The sequence below is a fragment of the Lolium rigidum genome, chromosome 2, assembly GCF_022539505.1.
Source record: "Lolium rigidum isolate FL_2022 chromosome 2, APGP_CSIRO_Lrig_0.1, whole genome shotgun sequence".
Lineage (NCBI taxonomy): Eukaryota > Viridiplantae > Streptophyta > Magnoliopsida > Poales > Poaceae > Lolium > Lolium rigidum.
Window position 1 is genome coordinate 62,736,455 of NC_061509.1, and position 13,289 is coordinate 62,749,743.

Consider the following 13,289-nt stretch of genomic DNA (forward strand, 5'->3'; position numbering starts at 1 on the left):
AATGACAACGACGGCTGGTGGGTGGACTTCTTCGCCACGCTCGCAACGAAGAGTTGCACAGCATCGACGGCCTCATCGGAGTGGCGGCATCTCGATCCACGAGCCGGCTACCCATGGTTGTGCCGCTCTCCTTGTCCCCAAGCCAGAGGTGAAAGAGGAAGATGATGAGTTGGTGGTGCTCCTCCGCCAGCAGCACCTCATTGCAAGCAGCGACGACCACGACCGGCACGCCGGGATTCAACACGGCGTTCATGTCGTCGCTGAACAACCACACCGCATGGGCGGGCACATCGAGGACGTGATAGGCTGATAGCCCTCTCCATCCGCGAGAGCGGCGGGCCGCTCGTCGACCTCACGCGTGACAACGGCGAAGGCGGCCCCAATGGCGCGGTGAAGGACGCGCCCGCCGACCCTCGCAGCAAGCCGCCTGCCGACTAGGACTAAAACGTCTTCCAAAATTACAATCGCTCCGGCAGCCGTGGGCGCCATTAGTTTGCTTTAATTTAAATTTTGTCGAATTTCATTCAAAGCCTTGTAGCATGTAACAAATTTGAATAAATTATAGAGTTTTCCAGTGTCTCAAACGCGGCACCAAGGTGCGGCGTCCCCCAAACGAACGATCCGATGCTTTAGCCGGACGCGTTTGGGAGTTGCGTGCTCTAAGGCATGTTGTTTAATTGCTTGATCTGTTAATTAGAGCTTCTTGTAACGAAATGTCTCTGAAGTCACTAGTTTGTGCAACAAAAAAATTAAGTCACTGGTTTGTGCAACCATGACCCCAAGAGTTGATGGTTTGTGCAATTTTCTCACGAAACAACTGTAACTGACATGAAACCATTATATTTTCTCCAACTAAAAGAATCCTACATAACACAATCCTAAGGAAATTATATATGACGTCAACCCATTATACATAGGCTGGTTCCTCAATTCTCTCAGCTCTCGCATATGCATTGCCCGCCGCAACTTACCGCAAAGATCTGGCCAAGATCTTTCTTGTTAGGATCTGCCTGCCTGTATGCATCACGCATGCGACACCGATGCACGCATCTCCCCCATCCTCCTATCGTCCCGTATCTCCATCCCACGGAAACCAGAGGAGGGAAATTTAAAGCTCACATGGGACGGCGGTACGCGCGCGCGTGCTCCATGATCGATCATGCATGCATCATGCATGTCACTCGACGAAGAGAGAAAGGAAGCGACACCTGAAACGGTGGAGGTCCAAGGATGTACAGCTAGCTAGCGCTCGCGAGATCAGGCACCGAGAGCGAGCGCGCGCGCGTCAGTCATGTGCCGGCAGCCGAGTTTGGGGAGGAAACCCATGTGGCCGCCATGTGAGCCTGGCCATGGCGGCCCTCCCTTGCTTTTTCTCAAAGCACACTCTGCCTCAAGACTCTAGCCAGCCAAGCCACCTAGCTCTGTTACGATCGATGCATGCTAAGACCAGAGAATTGCCCGATTTTCACCAATGTCGTTACGAGTATCATCACCCGATTTGCTCCGGTGTCGGTGTGAGTTTCCTGCGTGCCCCGTCTGCGCTTTTGGTGCCTACATGTTCCCAGAACATGGCCATGCATGCGCTGAACCGGTTGCTAAGCCATGACAGGCCGGCCGGCGACATGCGCATGCCATGCCAACGCACCTACGCTTCATAACTCGATCGCGAGGTTGCCAACTCGGGGGGCGACGCTGCATGTGCCGCCATGTGCTCTGCGTCGTCTTTGCCTTTGCCTGCCTCTCTTGGTCTTGGGCTCTTGGCCCACCCCTCAGGATCGACAGCCTCTGATCACCCAAATCGTTTACATGGATTTGGACATTCAGAACTTGCAGCTAGCGCACATAACTGTACCCTGGCCATGTTGCACACATAACATGCATTTCGTTTAAGACGATCATGGGATCGATGTGTTAAGAAAATGCGAAGAAATCAGATGCAACAATACCTTGTACTCTCCGATTCAAGCAACAACCACATGCATCCATGTTCAATTTAAAACAGGTGAGCTGTTCACGTGTCCTGCAAATCCCTGATACTATCTTTTACTACAACTCCATTTTGCAACCCTAAGCAAATCGGCAGAGTAGGCTGGCATGGCAACGGAAAAGGGGCAATGTGAAGGACGCCTGCTAGTAGTATTAGTTAGAGGACCACAGGCCAGGACAGGCCAGATGGTTGCAATATGCATGCTAGCTCACACCACATGTGCATGCCGTCCATCCTGTGTTCTTCACTCCTCGCAGATATATATGCACTCACAATTCACAAACACACACCAAGCAGTATCTCGAGTGAATTGGTCGAACACCAACGAATAGAGCAATGAGAGGACCTACGGCCAAGTCCTTCAAGCAAGGCTTCCTCAGGAGCTTCCTCGTCAGCCTCAAATCTTGCAGAAATGGCGACATGAGCCTACAAGAGAGGAAGCGCGCCGTCAGGTCGTCGGCCGACGCTGCAATGGCCACCGCCCGCGGCGGCGGAGCCATGTGGCCACAGGCCCTCCTAGCATCATCATCATCATCGCCGCCTACGTCGTCGTCGTGGCCTAGGCTGTTGCCTACTGCAGCCAAGGTGAAGACCACGAGGTGCAAGAGCACGGCGAGGAGGTGCTGTCGACCGAAGAGGAGTAGCAGCGAGATGATCGCGAGGAGGCTGGTGAGGAAACGGACCAAGATCTTGAGGGGGATGGTGCCCGGCGGCGAGCTCCTGGACGGCGTCTCGTTGCTCCGCGAGGCCATGGACTACGTCGTCCACCTGCGCGCGCAGGTCGCCGTGCTCCGGCGCGTCTCCAACGCCATGCACCACATGGCAGGTCCGCCTCAGTTTTCATCGATTTCTTATGCTTGTGTTCTGCGTGCATGCAGCAACTTCTTATCTGACTGACCTTGATTTATCACGACTCGCGCAGGGGCTGTTGCACCGCGTGTGCAACTGAAGGGCGAGACGGCTCAACTCTCGGATGGAAACCAAGGATAGGAAGATCGCAGCGGTAGTCAGAGGAGCCAATGCTCTACGGCGATCTCGGAGGCATGTAGAAGCTATCAAGAGAATGTCCCTGATGCGGGGTGTGCAGAACTGTCAAGATCCTGTATTGTTCAGAGAGGCATGAGATCGAGGATACGGTGAGTCGTCAGAAAGAGAGATCGTCGTAGTGTGTAGTGGTGTTCAGAGAGGCGCCTCAGAGTTTTTGGGTGCAATGACTTGCAACTGATTTGTGGTCAACCAAGAGATGCTGGCGCCCCGCGCTGGCAATTCCCGGATCATGCTTTGTGGTGTGGATATGAAATTCTGGTTATATTCTTTTCATGCCGGCGGGAATTTGATTTACACTATTGCGCGCTGGTCTGTTTTGTTAGTTTGATCACTGCATGTTTTCCTTTTCTCTTTCGTGGTTGATACCTTTTTCAGTGTTTCTGGGTATGTGCATGAGATTATCAGCGAACAAAATTCAGATCTTGTCCCTGGCGATTAAGCAGCACTATTTTGTCATCGGTAGCGCGCCCTCGCATGACCACTCGATGCCCCACTGAACCGTCACCCCACCCCAATCCAGATCATGAACCAGGCTCACCGCCCCCTTCATCCTCACTGGCAGGTCAGACGAGCGCCGCCGGGCCTCCCGGCAGCCCCGCACGCCTCCACATGAGCACCGCCGTGCCTTCCGGCAGCCCAACGCTCGTCACCTGCGAGCACAATCGTGCCTTCCTGCTGTTGAAATTTTGGCTAATGTGACCCAGCTCGAATATGTAACTATGTAACCATGTGATTCAGCTCACTGACAACATACCATCTGATTCACTTCACTGTGCCAAGAGCATATATTTTGCTTTATGGGCCTGCTAGGCAAAAGCCGGATAATAGGTACTGATAAACAAAGAGAACACACGAGTGCTGCAAGTCATTTTTATCAGATCATCTTGGCCTTTCTTCTGAAATTCAGATGCATGGAAAGTTCCACGGCACAAACAGCAGGTAGAGATTGGCAGGCATACAGCAAAACCACGGCCACATTATATAAAAACAGAAGTCTTAGTTAATCTAATGATTGTGCAGAAACTTAATACTCTTTCTCTCTCTACCTTATCTGGCAAACGCATTAACCATTGTCAGATCAAGGCAGACAAAATCTAGCTTCTAGGTGGCCGTATTACAGCCAAATAGTTCAATAATCACCATACTAGACCAACTTAGTTTTTAAGAGTTGCATCACCACACATGACGAACATCTCTAATCCACAACACTGCCAGACCTCCAGCATTCTCGGCACTATTCTGACCGTGGTGAATGTGGTCTTGACATTGCAGCACAGCCTTGTTCCAGCAACTCCTCAACCCCCTTTTCAACACCTGCCCAATGTCTCATAATTAAACGTCTTCACATTGCAGATATCTGAAAGCACTCACATTGCTTACAGTAAAAGCACGGTAAGAAAATCTGAGATGAAATATTAGGGTTTAAATCAAACCACACATAAAACATGGACGGAGACGTGTAAACATAGATAAATGGAACCTTAAGAAAACTTAAAGTTCTAAAACAATTGGTAGCTTCCTGTTCTAGCACTTCACAAATTACCTAGTATAATATTTTTCAACATTGAAGAGGAAGGAAACTCAGGGGGTCATAATACCAACAATCAATCCACTGTCATCCGTATAAAATGATTGGTTGCATCTGGCACATGCCTTGAAAGACTGAAAATCTAAGATGGAGGCGGATGAAAAGTACAACCACTGTAAAAGAAAATGTGTGCACTGCCTATAATTGATCTTGAAAAGTTGATTCCAAATCAAACAGTTTCTGAGCACAAGTTCAAAAACTATTCTTGCTACATAAAGGACAAGTTCAAATCTGTTTTGGAATAGTCCCTTGAAAAAAAAAATCAAGCTCACCACTTCAAATTTTCTCATATCAGATATAGGAGATGCAATAGTGCGACTATGCCAGTTATGCAGATTTATTCCAGACCAATATCGTGGGATAAATTTATATGTGTAAATGTGGCCAACTACTAGTTTAAATAATAAGTAGACAAGGTTTGTCCTGTTGACCAAATGTAAATATTTCTAGGGTGAGACAATTGAAAGATGCAGTGGTACCAATGTCCTGATTTAAAAGTGTAATCCTTCTCCTTAACTTGGGCCATTAAAGATAATTTGATCTAGTGTTTTTAAAATAAAATGAGGTCTCAAGAATGCTACTCATAGTGTGTTAGATCTATTCTTTTACTTATTCGATGAGCATGAAATGGAAACTAGATGTCCAGACTCTAGAACAGACAAAATAATAAATCATTGTTATGTTCCTGAGCACGATTTAGCTTTTTACAAGCACATAAAGAGTACTAGCAAGTAGTAAACTATGTCAACAAGACTTACCAATCACAGTAATGAACTATAAAGCTTCAGATCAGGCAAGTATTGTGAAAATGATAAGTGTGAAGCAAAGGAAATAACTAGGACTGAACAGAAAGTTTACCGCTTGATAGTTTTTTATATTCTTGGTGTTGACAATAACGATGGTGGGAAGTTGCTATATGTGCGGATTCTGCGCCCTGAGGTGATGAAAGAGTTTGAAACAAACACACTCTCAAGATGGAACGTCTTGACATCCAGAGATAAAAGGCGTGCATCGAGTGATGAGCTTCCGGGCTTAAATAGGAACAAGTGCCTCCCCGTCGAACCGATGAACAAGCAGTCAAAATCCAGTGGGACGGTCTTCTCAAATTGCCAACCACCATTGTTCCCCCTAACAAAATAGTCGAGGTGATTTGCGAATTCTGAACGCACAAACATCCCGGGCCTGCCTTCCCCTGCCTCCAAAATGGCTATATCTATATCCTCACCACGCGAACATCCGATTTCGCGTGGGAGTTGACTAATGGAGACCTCCATCCTCCGAGTGTCAAGCTCCAGCAGCTGTCCCCCCCAAAGTTTGAGCCAATAGAAGCACCCATACGCATACTGGCGCCCGGAGAAGGGAGGCATCTGTGTCAACAATAGCAAGTCAGCAATGGAACCACTCCAACTTGGCGACGAGACGGGTCGCCATTGCCCGGTGCTGGAAGAGAAGACAAAGGCGACCGGCTTAGTTGCGCAATGCGCCATCCAGACCACGCTGAATGACGTCGTTTCTTCCGCAGCCGATGCCGATGGGGGAGCGAGGAAGGTCTCGCAGTAACGGTGCTTTGTTACCTGGAGTGGGCGCTCCACCGTGGTGGCTAGGTGGGCAGGGATGGGAGGGAGCAGGATGTACCGTCGGTGCAAGGGGTCGCATACCACCAGCTCTGGGAAGACGACTTTGTATCTGTTTAGGATGCCGTGGCCGTGCTCACGGGGTCTGTCGAGGAGGACGCGGCCGTCGCGGATGTCCTGGACGAGCCAGTCCCTGGCGGGGGCGGGGAGGAGGGAGAATGAGAAGTCGACGGCGAAGGGGGCGGGGAGGAAGGAGAATGAGAAGTCGGCGGCGAGGGCGGCGGCGCGGGCTTCCGGCGCGGAGGGGTGAGGCGAGGCCACGGGGTGGAAGACTTTGGTGTCCTGCTCGAGGAAGCCGAGAAGGGGCGGGGCGTGGAGCTTGCGGAAGCGGCGGAGGAAGGAGCGGTCGGCGATGAGGCGGCGGAAGGAGACGCAGGCGGCGGAGGCGCGGACAAGGTCGGCTGGGTTGGGCAGGCGGAGGATGATGTCCAGCGTGAGCTCGTCGGGGATGGGCAGCGAGGTGAGCTCATGGCGTCGGTGGACGAGTATCTGGCGCTCATCCTCCGCGCCGCCGCCCATCCCGCCGCCGCCTGAATGGCTGAATCTAGCCTGGTTCAAAAACCCTAGCGCGGTGGAGAGGAGCCTGACTGTGTGAGGATTTGGGGGAAGAAGGAGGGCACTTCTTGCATCAATTTGGACATTTCGAGGGTCTGTCTGCAAATGACTGAACGGGAGGCCTGCACATCTACTCTGTACTCCTCTCTTCTACGCCATCTCCAACGCGGCGACCCATCCCGCGCCAGCGCGTTTGGATAGGTCGAAACGAACAAAATCACGATCTAATGTGCGACCACGCATCGCAAATGCGGATGGCCGCGGTGTCCGGGACGACCTAAACCCGACCTAAATCTCGGCCAGGTTTGCGTGGCCGCAGATGGCACGCACCGTCGTCCGCCTGGTCCGCGTGTCTAGCCCAACTTTCGGTGCCCCAGTCCTATTAAATTTAGAATGGGGAGGGGGCTATCCCTATCCAGTCCCCACTCCACCACCCCACTCCGGCCGGATGACCTCGACCTTCCGTGCCGCGATGGCCCGAAGCGTGAGTTCGAGCCGTCCGCCAACGACCACGAGGCCGGTAGGAGCCGGCGAGCCGCGCCGACGAACTTCGCCATGGGGCCGCCGGCTCCCATCCGCGACCAGATCTACGTCACTGTAGCGGTGGCACAGATGTTCTGGGAGGCCGGCGTCCCAATGCCGTGGGACGACGTGCACCTCCCCCATGGCCACTCCGCCGCGGGCCGCGCCAGCGCAAGCGCCACAGGCCCAGCCCGAGGAGGACGATGACCCCGAGCCGCAGGCCGCGCTGGCGGCGTCCCGCGAGGAGCTGGCCAAATGGGCAGCGAGGTCAGCTCATGTCCATCCCGCCGCGCAGGCCCGAGAAGGCTGAACGCAACGCGTCGGCGTGAGGAGTGAACTCGAAGGACCGAAATGAATCGAGTTCCCCGAGATCGGCGATGGTGGAGTCGATGGTGGTGGTGATGCCGACGAAGGTGCATCTGACACGATCAGAACAGCCGATGAAGTGCCTTGTACCAGCAGGGTTCCCACAGACGACGCCAATTGACGAGGGAGCTCCTCAGCAATATCCACCATGAGGGGCTTAGGGTTGACGGAATCTGCAGGTTAACACGAGACATCGAATTTCAAACGAACAGAAGGCGAGATTTACCCAGGTTCGGGACCCTCGATGAGGTAAACCCTTACTCCTGCTTGTATGATCTTGATTTATTCATGAAAAGGGTTACAATGGGGCTACCGATAGACTGCGCTGTGGTGAACTCACCGAAAGGCGAGGTTTCTAGGGTTGGTGTATACTAGGATGTATTGGTTGCGTAAACGTGTCGTTTGGCAAGCCCCCTCCTGTCCTTCATATAGGAGGCCGGGTTCGGAGAGTCCTGTCCGAACTCGTCTAGATTACATCATGATCTAATCTATCATTTCCTTTATCGACATCTCCTTACCTTGTCCGTCAAAAACCCATCTTCTTCCTATGTATTCTCCGCTACAACCGACATGTGGGCCCACCTTGAGTCATGACAACCCTCATGAGCCCCCGTTGAGCCGGAGGAGGTAGACCAACGTTGGGTACCCGAAGGGTAATACCCAAGGTTTGGAGGATGCCGCTGGAAGGTGATTTTTGTCCAGCGCTCCCCAAACTAACTTGACGGCCCATTTGGGGAACCCAGCTAGGGATGCTCTAACAATAGCAGGTACAGAGATTGCCGGGCATACAACAAGAGCACGGCCACAATATCTAAAGACAATAGTCTTAGCCAACTTGCTGATTGTGCATACTCTCGCTACCTTATCTGGCAGAAGCATTAACCATTGTCAGATCAAGGCAGACAATATGAAGTCTAGGTTATATTCTAGGTGGCCATATTACATCCAAACAGTTCAACAATCACCCTACTACACACCAACTTAGTGGTTAAGAGTTGCATCACCACGCATGACCAACATCTCTAATCCTCAACACTGCCAGACCTCCCGCATTTTCCTCAGCACTATTCTGACCGTGATGAATGTGGGCTTGAGATTGCAACACGGCCTTGCTCCAGCAACTCCTCAACCCCCTTTTCAACATCTGCACAATGTCTCATAATTAAACGTCTTCACAATGCAAATATAAAGAGCTTGTGAGCAAACAGCAATAAAAGGTAGGTCTTGGTATTTGTTAACACTCACATTGCTTACAGGAAAAGCAAGGTAAGAAAATCTGAGATGAAATAAAACAACACATAAAACATTGACGGAGGCATGCAAAAATAGATAAATGAAACCTTAAGAAAACATAAAGTTGTAAAGAAAATTGGTTACTTCCTGTTCTAGCACTTCACAAATTACCTAGTATAATATTTTTTAACATTGAAGAGGAAGGGAACTCAGGGCCTTAGGGCTCATAATAGAAACAATGGATCCACTGTCATCAGTATAAAATGATTGGTTGCATCTGGCGCATGCGGCATGCCTTGAAACACTGAAAATCTTAGATGGAGGCAGATGAAAAGTACAAACTGTCTAAAAACATGGGTGTACTGCCTCTAATTGATCTTGAGAAGTTGATTCTAAATCAAACAGTTTCTGGGCACAAGCTCAAAAACTATTCTTGCTACATGAATGGCAAGTCCAATGAGCGAATTTGTTTTGGAATAGTCCCTTGAAAAAAATCGAACTCACCACTTCAATTTTGCTCATATCAGATATAGGAGATGCAATAGTGCAACCATGCCAGTTATGCAGATTTATTCCAGACCAATATCATGGGATATATTTATGGGTTAATTAGATAAATGCCACTTCAATTCATGCGATTTCGAAAAATACCACTACAATTTCCAAACTTCAAAAAATGCCACTCCAATTCTCGCTTACGTCTATAGATACCACTCCAGCCATTAAAGTTTGATTTTAGTCAAAAAAAAATGTTTTCACATGCCCATTTTTTTTTGTCCGGGACGAAATAACCCCACGATCCATGACCTTATCCCCACAATTTTCCAGGCCGGCCTCTTCTTTCCTCATCCCGTTTTCTCGCCACAGCCGCCAAGAACCTAGGAAGGGCGACACGGCAGCAAACCTTCCCTCCGGCGCCCTCCAGCTCCAGCTGCCACAACCCTGCAACTTGCCCAGCCATCTGAAATTCGAACTCCTCGACGCGTGCTCATGTTGGGGCCCGTGACCATGCTAGCGACGACCACTGATGGTGCCGAAGGTGTTGGCCCAGAGGCCGCGTGCTGATGGCCGCTGCTTTTGGCCTAATCACACACGTACGAACAAGCTAGATTCATAGCAGGCAGCTTGATTGGCTTCACTACTAACCCATACATACACACCACGATGGATTAGTACATGTTCTACTTCACACACATACTAGTTACTACCAACGCACATGTACACCTAAAGCTACAATGTTTTCAGTCTGCCTACAGTAGCTGTTTACAACAAAATCTCCTCCATTTCTTTGCTGAATTTTACACATCGACACACAAAATCTCAGCTTTTCTTTGCGGAATTTGACACATCGACACACGAAATCTCAGCTTTTCTTCGCGGAATTTGACACATCAACTCAAAGAGTTTACAGCACATCAATTTCACACAAACACTTTGCTGAATTTCAAACATCAGAAGACCACAAAAGCCACTGATGCCACCCTTGCAGAAGTAAGTGACGAGGAGCTCCATCCAGCTACGTCTCTCCGAGCCATGCTGTTACAGTGGTGCTGCTGGGGAGCCAGAGAATGCGAGCGCCACTGCTGTTGGGAGGAACAGGGGAGAGAAGGGGCGGCAGCTGCAGGGCCCATCGACTGTGAGTAGTGCTGCTTCGGGGTGGAAGAGGGAGAGAAGTGGGCGGTAGGTCTACAAATCAGCGGCGGCGGAGCTGGGGGCACCGGAGGGAAGAGCTACAGCGGCCGGCGTCCATCCGACGACTCCTTGTCTGCTGTGGCGAGAAGAATGGGAAGAGGAAGAAGGGCTTCTGCGGGCTGGATGATGTGGGGCCAGGGGTAATTTTGTCGTGGACAAAATACGGGAGGAATACATGACACGTTTTTTATTAGAAACAAGCTCAAATGGCCCGAGTGGCATCTATAGAACTACGAAAGAATTGGAGTGGCATTTTTTGAAGTTTGGAAGTTGAAGTGGCATTTTTCAAAAATCGCATGAACTGGAGTGGCATTTATCCAAATAACCCTAAATTTATAGGTGTAACTGTGACCAACTACGAGTTCACAAAATAATTAGACAAGATTTGTCATGTTGACCAAATGTAAATATCTCTAGGGTGAGACAATCAAAAGGTGAACTGGTAGCAATATCCTGATTTAAAAGAGTAATACTTCTCCTTAACTTGGCCAATTAAAGATAATGTGATCTAGTATTTTTTTTTTAAAAAAAAGAGGTCTCAAGAATGCTATTCATAGTGTGTTAGATCCTTTGTTTTACTTATCCGATGACCATGAAATGGAAGATAGATGTCTAACAAATCACTGTTATGTTCCTCATCATGATTTAGATTTTTACAAGCACAAACAAAGTAGCAACCAGTGAATTGTGTCAACAAGACTTACCAATCACAATCATCAACCATTAAACTCACCAATCACAATCATGAACTATTAAGCTTCAGATCAGACAAGTTGTGTGAAAATAATAAATGTGAAGCAATGGAAATAACTAGGACTGAACAGGAAGTTTACCACTTGATATTTTTTATATTGTTGGTATCGACAATAACGATGGTGGGAAGTTGTTATATGTGCCGATTGTGTGCCCATAGGGCATGCAGAAGCTCGGAACAAACACCCTTTCAAGATGGAATGTCTTGGCATCCAGCGATAAAAGGCCTACATCGAGCGATGAGCTTTCGCACTTAAATAGGAACAAGTGCCTCCCCCTCGAATCCATCAACAAACACTCAAAATCCAGTGGGACAGTCTTCACAAATCGCCACTGGCTAGAACTCCCACCATTGTTCCGCCTAACATAATAGTTGAGGTGATTTGTGTTTTCAGGACCCACAAACATCCCGGGCCTGCCTTCCCCTGCCTCCACAATGGCTATATCCTCATTAAGCAAACCTTTGATTTCGTGTGGGGGTTCACTTATGGAGAACTCCATCCTTCGGGTGTCAAGCACCAGCAACTTCTCCATCGATGAGTTCACCCAATAGAAGCACCCATATGCACAATGGCGCCCGAAGAAGAGAGGCCACCTTATTGACGATGGCAAGCCAGCAAACAAATCACTCCAACTTTGTGACGAAATGGCACACCATTGCCCGGTCTTGGAAGAGAAGACAAAGGCGACCAGCCTAGTTCCGCACCGCGCCATCCATATCACGCTGAATGACGTTTCTTCCGCAGCTGATGCCTCGTCCTCGCAGTCTACGAGGGGCGAGAAAGGTCTCGCAGCAACGGTGATTGTGTGCTGCCGACCTGATTGGGTGCTCCACCGTAGTGGCTAGGTGGGCAGGGATTAGAGGAAGAAGGATATACCGGTCGGTGCAAGGGGTCGCACACCACCGGCTCCGGGAAGACGACTTTGTATCTATTATCGATGTCGTGCTCGGGGGTCTGTCGAGGAGGACGCGGCCGTCGCGCATGTCCTTGACGAGCCGGTCCGCGGCGGGGCCGGGGAGGAAGGAAAATGAGAAGTCGGCGGCGAGGGCGGCGGCGCGGGCTTCCGGCGCGGAGGGGTGAGGCGAGGCCACGGGGTGGAAGACTTTGGTGTCCTGCTCGAGGAAGCCGAGAAGGGGCGGGGCGTGGAGCTTGCGGAAGCGGCGGAGGAAGGAGCGGTCGGCGATGAGGCGGCGGAAGGAGACGCAAGCGGCGGAGGCGCGGACGAGGTCGGCTGGGTTGGGCAGGCGGAGCAAGATGTCCGGCCGTGGAGCTCGTCGGGGATGGGCAGCGAGGTCAGCTCATGGCGTCGGTGGACGAGTATCTGGCGCTCATCCTCCGCGCCGCCGCCCATCCCGCGGCCGCCTGAATGGCTGAATCTAGCCTGGTTCAAAAACCCTAGCGCGGTGGAGAGGAGCCTGACTGTGTGAGGATTTGGGGGAAGAAGGAGGGCACTTCTTGCATCAATTTGGACATTTCGAGGGTCTGTCTGCAAATGACTCAACGGAGGTGTCTTTTTTTTTTTTTTGAGAACACAGTACAACGCAGACGCTCACAAACACGCACGTACAGACACCCCTATGAACGCACGCACGCACACCCTACCCCTATGAGCACCTCCGAGGAACTGAGCCGGCATATCTTGAGGTTGACGAAGTCACCACTGGCGCCTCGCTGTTGACGGGCACGTCACCTACCACTGAAAGCATAGCGCCGGTTAAATCCTGGAATAAATCCAGGTAAATGCAAACACCCATGCCAAGTCTAGGACTTGAACCTGGGTGGGCTGGTTCCACCACAAGGGACCTAACCACCAGAGCCAAGCTCTGTTTGCCTCAACGGAGGTGTCTGCACTCTGCACATCTACTCTGTACTCCTGTTCTTCTAATCCTACCCTGCTTTTCTAATTACAA

At 50.4% G+C, this 13,289-nt stretch overlaps 2 protein-coding genes across 5 annotated transcripts; one reads left to right on the forward strand and one right to left on the reverse strand.

Moving 5' to 3' along the window:
• Positions 1-2,323: 2,323 nt before the first annotated feature.
• LOC124689809 (transcription factor IBH1-like 1) lies at positions 2,324-2,977 on the forward strand. Its single transcript, XM_047223278.1, has 2 exons — positions 2,324-2,813; positions 2,910-2,977. Exons 1-2 carry the CDS (start codon positions 2,324-2,326, stop codon positions 2,975-2,977), a joined length of 558 nt encoding a protein of 185 aa, XP_047079234.1.
• Positions 2,978-3,990: 1,013 nt separating this feature from the next.
• Positions 3,991-12,035, reverse strand: LOC124691841. 4 transcript variants are annotated; one of them, XR_006999186.1, is made up of 2 exons: positions 11,458-12,035; positions 3,991-4,348 (listed from the first exon to the last, which is right to left on the reverse strand). XR_006999186.1 is itself a non-coding variant. In XM_047225116.1 (2 exons), exons 1-2 carry the CDS (start codon positions 6,773-6,775, stop codon positions 4,342-4,344), a joined length of 525 nt encoding a protein of 174 aa, XP_047081072.1. In that variant the 5' UTR covers positions 6,776-6,865; the 3' UTR covers positions 3,991-4,341. The 4 variants fall into 4 exon arrangements, 1 of the variants encoding a protein (XP_047081072.1); XR_006999185.1 differs by lacking the exon at positions 11,458-12,035 and adding an exon at positions 5,481-6,186; XM_047225116.1 differs by lacking the exon at positions 11,458-12,035 and adding an exon at positions 6,258-6,865.
• Between the last annotated feature and the right edge of the window lie 1,254 nt (positions 12,036-13,289).

Excerpts from the sequence above, each read along its gene's own strand:
- LOC124691841 (XM_047225116.1), bottom strand. The coding sequence starts at position 6,775 with ATGGGCGGCGGCGCGGAGGATGAGCGCCAGATACTCGTCCACCGACGC.
- LOC124689809 (XM_047223278.1), top strand. The coding sequence starts at position 2,324 with ATGAGAGGACCTACGGCCAAGTCCTTCAAGCAAGGCTTCCTCAGGAGC. Across the intron at positions 2,814-2,909 it reads CGCCATGCACCACATGGCAG|GGGCTGTTGCACCGCGTGTG; the intron begins GTCCGCCTCAGT and ends CGACTCGCGCAG.